At 42.3% G+C, this 5,448-nt stretch overlaps 1 protein-coding gene across 1 annotated transcript; it reads left to right on the forward strand.

The window, feature by feature from the left end:
- Positions 1–1,171: 1,171 nt before the first annotated feature.
- Positions 1,172–3,403, forward strand: LOC106011080. Its single transcript, XM_013079442.1, has one exon. It carries the CDS (start codon positions 1,172–1,174, stop codon positions 3,338–3,340), a length of 2,169 nt encoding a protein of 722 aa, XP_012934896.1. The 3' UTR covers positions 3,341–3,403.
- Positions 3,404–5,448: the final 2,045 nt, after the last annotated feature.

Below are 5,448 nucleotides of genomic sequence, written 5' to 3' on the forward strand. Positions count from 1 at the left end.
CCCACCAAAAACAACAAAAAAGCCCACTAGATTCTAAATTTAATACAAGTGGCGAAAGAAAACCAAACCAAACCAAACAGAAGAAAAAACAAAACAAATAAACAAAACCTGCCAAACGAGGAAAAAAACCCAACAAAAATAAAACCTTAATCCAATACTAGTGGTGGAGCGCGAGTCGTCTCATAGTCAGGGTCAGTGTGGGACGGAGTGAGCGAGATTCTGTCTGTGCCTCGTTGTTGTAACGGAGAGCGAGTGGGCCATTCACGCTGGCATGATGATCAATCAAAAACGCCTATTCTAACGGAGAATGTTCTCGTTACTTTTTGAAATACATGTAGTTTGTTCGATACATGATAAACACTCTGTGCGCTGAGCCAACAGATTCCATTTCTTTTCTTTTGCACTTTGTCTTAGCAATGAGGATTGCCAGGAAAGGCTGAAAGGGTTTTACAGTTTTGTTTCGTGTTTGTTACTCAGCAGCAGTGAGATCAGATCCAACTTTTTGAGGACGCGCATTTGAATCTGCAACAATGCTTGTGTACGCACTGTTCTAGTGAACTTTAAAGAAGAAGTAGACGTATTATTAAAACTTCGTTATTCATAATTTCTTTTTCAAATCAGTTTTCTTTATCTAAAACTTGAAAGAGCAGGCAACAGTATGCATACTGAAATGTGCAAACTCGTGTTTCTAAATTGTACATGGGTAGTGCGAGTTGGATACCATATAATTTTCGTTGCATTGTGTATAATTGTTCAAATGTTGTGCAACTTTATCTTTGCCCTGTGCCTGGTCGGACCTATGTGCCTGGAACGTCCATTAATAGCTAAGCTTGCTCATTAACTACTTACTACAGGCAGTGTGCAGCGATTTGTCTTGGCCTGAGATTCTGTGGGATATGTTTCATCAAAGTCAGAGAGTAGTAGAGAGTTCTGCCTAATGATGTTTGTAATGTGGATTATTAGCTTATGATTTGTTGTACAAAGAAGTCCCAATAAGATTCAAAGGGGACACATAATTAAACTTTACTTGTGAACCGGGCTGTTTCTCACTGTGTGAAACGTTTTCAAGATATTAATTATTCCCAAAGAATAACTTTTGATAATATTTCTCACAAAAATGCCGTTTCTATTTTTACCTGATATCAGACAACTGGCCTTTTTATTCGCTTTCATGGGGTTGAATTTAGTTCCCTGTGGCAGTTTGGGATTGAGCAAGCTGTATCCGCCCCACTGTGGGGACTCTCCGCATACACCGAGTGTCGACCAGGCGCCAATGTCTGTTTACAACGCGCCAGCACTTGTGGTCAATGAGATACTGGAGTGCGGCTGGGATAATTTGGTTGTCGTCACTGGTTCCGGAGAGGAGGACCAGGAGCTTGCTTCTGTCTACACAAGAATTCTGACCCTGCTCCAGGAGCAGTGGATCTTCGTTCTCCATTTTACCATCGTTCATGAAGCCACAGTGAAAGACATGCTGACATTGCTGCGTGAAGTAACCGCACACACGGCTGACGTTAAGAATATTCTTCTCTTGACGGAATCTGCCCCAAGGCTTTTAAAAGTTGCGCAGAACTATTACTGCAGTGGACATACCATTTCACTGAACGTCTGTCGGGCCAGGGTAGCCATTGTCAGCAAGCTCGAGAGAGTTAGTGAGCTTGAATTACAGCTCCAAAATTCTGAATTCGATAACATTGTTATATTCGCAGCCGGACATCCACAGGCGTACACTTTGATGTGGCGAGAGAACAGAACCCGGCAGCTGGACACAGTGGATACAATGACGTCACGGTCAACAGACTGGGACTGCGCCATCCTGCCCAATTTGAAATTCGGCCTGAACCAGAGGAGGCTCAGATCCCTTACCAAAGAGTGGGCGTCTGAACTATACAAGGTGCGTGACCCCAAAACTGGCAACATCTACTACGACGGTTTCCTCATTGACGTTCTAAACACCCTGTCTGAAGTGCTCAACTTTTCTTACGTTCACGTGCCTGGACCAGCGCTTGACGACTCGCTGACCTGGGAGGAGTACCCAAAGGTGATCGCCCGCGGGGAGGTGGATTTTGGCGCCACTCTCTGGCCGGCGAGCACCGTGTTCTACTTCAACCACTCCATCACGTACAACGTCATTTTTGCCGCTTTTACCGGCGCCTACATCTACGAAGACAGTGCGTCAAACCAGACGCTCGGCTCCCCGTTCATGTTTATTATATTCTCGCCCGCTGTGTACCTCCTTATTGTCGCCAGCTTTCTGTGGTGTGTGTTCCAGTATATTGTCGTGACGCTCTGCGAGTCTCAGCTAGAGTACACTGATGGAGTCACCAGCAAGGACCATACCTGCTCGCATGGTCAACACGGAATAGACACCTCGGTCTCGCCTCAAATCGCTGGGAACGGTAACGAAACCGATGTCGAATTTCAACGAAAAATTTCCATCGATGGCGACTGTGGGGAATCACCATGTTCTAAAAAAACAGTTGACATTCTGATATCTGAAAAGTCCAGGCCTTTGTCAAGAGCTGTCTGCGTAGGTAAAAAATATTCCTTCATGGTTACAGTTGCATTTGGGTTTTGGGGTGCGATATGCAACCAAGCTAGTCTACGCTTGCATAGAGGGTTGAGTGCAAGAATTATATTCGCCACTTGGTGTATCGCGATTGGTGTTCTTTCTGCGCACTACAACGGCTCACTGACGGCTAACCTCATAGAGAAATCAAAACCTCTCCCTTTTTCAACTTTCCAAGAAATGCTGGACCGTGGTGACGTAAAATGGGGAATTCCCTATGACGTATCCCTTATACGAGTGTTGAGGGCGTCACCGCACACTTCCATCTTGAGACGGGTTTACGAGGGCGCTGAGTTTTTCACAGAAGATAATTCCACGGCGTCCGAAAGCAAAGACGCCCTATTGTTCAAGCTGCAATCGGAACGATATTTCGTCGTCATTACACTCCGCTACATCCTAGAAAGAATGAAGAGAAAGAAAAATCCTAACATCCTGTTGCTAAAAGACGACCTCATGCGCAATGACCTGGGGTTCATCATGCCACGCGACTCCGAGTTGCTAGACATTTTTAACCAAGAGCTCTCCAAGATGACTCTATCAGGAGTTATGGATTACCTCAGACGGAAATGGAAGGTTCGCACTTCCGGTGGAGTACAATCCAAGTGCACAAGTAACTGCCTCACTGAAGGGGGCACTTTGAAATTCGAAGACCTTAAAGGATTTTTCTTCTTTAGCGCTCTAGCTATTATTGTGTCTGTTGTTGTTCTAATTGTTGAAAATATGTATGTAAAATGTAAGTCATGGAGAGACAAATCCTCGAAACAGGCTTAAAGTGGGGAAAGCTGTGCAAAACATGGGTCGGAGAAAGGTATATTCTACTTAATCTGAGCAATAGTTACCCTCCTCACTCTCTCTCTCTCTCTCTCTCTCTCTCTCTCTCTCTCTCTCTCTCTCTCTCTCTCTCTCTCTCTCCCTCTCTCTCTCTTTCTCTCTCTATCTATCTATCTCTCACTGTCTCACTTTTGCGTATGTTCAAGCGTCTGCATATGTGAGAGTGTATGTGCGTGTGTGTGTGTGTGTGTGTATGTGTGTGTGTGTGTGTGTGTGTGTGTGTGTGTGTGCCTCTCTGTTTTGAAGTAAAACACACAGCACACTCGTACGCACACATACATACTTAATCTTAAACAATCACACGAACTTACAAACAATAAATGTAGAAATGTGTAATTGTTCGTTTAAATTTAAAGAGCAAATCGCACGTACTTATTATATTTTTCTCTTTTTTTTTTATTACAGTAAGAATGCACTGTGTCTTTACATGTTTATAATAGCCAAAGAAAGCACTAAGACGTTCACATACCGGTGCGACTTTGTTTTGTTTTTTATTCCTCTTCTCGTACGTACGTGTTCGTTGAACCAGCACATCTATAGTATACTAGTAACTCCACAAAATCTGTCAGCTTTGAGAATATGTATTAAAGTAAAAGACTACGACGGCGATGTAGATCTATATTTCATCTTAAGAATTGACACTACATGATACGTTTATGAGTTCTACTAAGCTTTTAAATGAAATGATTACTTTCTCACTGTGACAGATATCTTTGCCCAGAAGAATGTAATATCGAATCAGCAGCAGGTCATATTTGAAATACACAGCTGAACTACGTGTTTATCTGTACTCTTTTCATGGATCCCAAAATTGACTTGATTTTGTTGTACCCTTGATGGATCATAATCCCCGGGGGCACTTCTCTTTTCAAAACGTATCTTGTTAAAAAAAAGACAAGAAACTTAAAAGATGGTTGAAGCCTTCTCTCAACACTTAGAAGGATGTAATGTGCTCATCTTCAAGAATACACAATCTTACCAGGCCGCTTGCTAGACATACAGCAAAAATGTCATCAATAAGGAGGATACAGTGAGTGTGCAAAAGGGACATTAATAGGCTATATTATATATTATACTATATACCAGAGGCGGCTCGTGGGTCTAAAAAGTGGGCGTGCAAAATTAGGTTAAAACAGGTTGAAGATTTTCAAGGGCTTGATAAATGAGATGTTTTCTTCATCCTACCTGTTTTGAGAAAATCTATTTGAAGAAGTCTTCCTTTCGTTCTTTTGCCTCTAAAATGTCCATTATTCTGTTGGGCATACTGTCAATGATGTCCTTGTGGATCGATATAGACGTCAGTGCAATTTCTAGGACTTCCCTTTTTGTTTTGCTTGTTTTAGTGGAGGTTTCACGGCGCAAGCAACTGCATAATGTCATATGAGCACCTGGAGATTAGAGGTGTTACAAGGGAGTAACACACATAAAAAAGAAGGAGGGGAGGTAAAGACGATAGATGTTTGATAGGAAAGAAGGAGCAAATCACACCAGAGCTAGAATTTTGCCTACTTCTCTGAATGTTGTGTTCAGTTTGTAGTCCTTCTTATTTGAATAAAGGCCCTGAATGTACGACCCTGAGCGGACTTAAATATACCATTGCAATGTCATACTTATAATTCTGTTTGTAACTTGATTTTATGCAAAACAGTAATATTAATTCAGTTGTTGGTGTTTTTTACACCCCCATCGACATAACTCAAATTATTTAGCATGCGGGTTTTTGACCCTGCATGAAATGCCCCACATTCTAAGAATAAATTAAAAGGGTTTTTATTTATGGATTTGTGTGTGTGTGTGTGTGAGTGTGTGTGTGTGTGTGTGTGTGTGTGTGTGTGTGTGTGTGTATGTGTGTGTGTGTGTGTGTGTGTGTTTGTGTGTGTGTGTGTCTTTATGTTCTGTTACGCTCGCCCTCTTTGCCAACCTTTTCTTGACCATGTTGATGTTTAATTAATGCTAATGAGTTTTGACCGTGCATCAGAGGAATTAACATTGCTTGTGTGTACCACCATTACTCATGAACGATGAGATAAGAGAGACAAGGTGGCGAT

Source organism: Aplysia californica, unplaced genomic scaffold (assembly GCF_000002075.1).
Source record: "Aplysia californica isolate F4 #8 unplaced genomic scaffold, AplCal3.0 scaffold00003, whole genome shotgun sequence".
In the NCBI taxonomy this organism is placed as follows: Eukaryota; Metazoa; Mollusca; class Gastropoda; order Aplysiida; family Aplysiidae; genus Aplysia; species Aplysia californica.

Bases quoted from the DNA above. Each gene is read 5' to 3' on its own strand.
- LOC106011080 (XM_013079442.1), top strand. From the start codon at position 1,172: ATGGGGTTGAATTTAGTTCCCTGTGGCAGTTTGGGATTGAGCAAGCTG.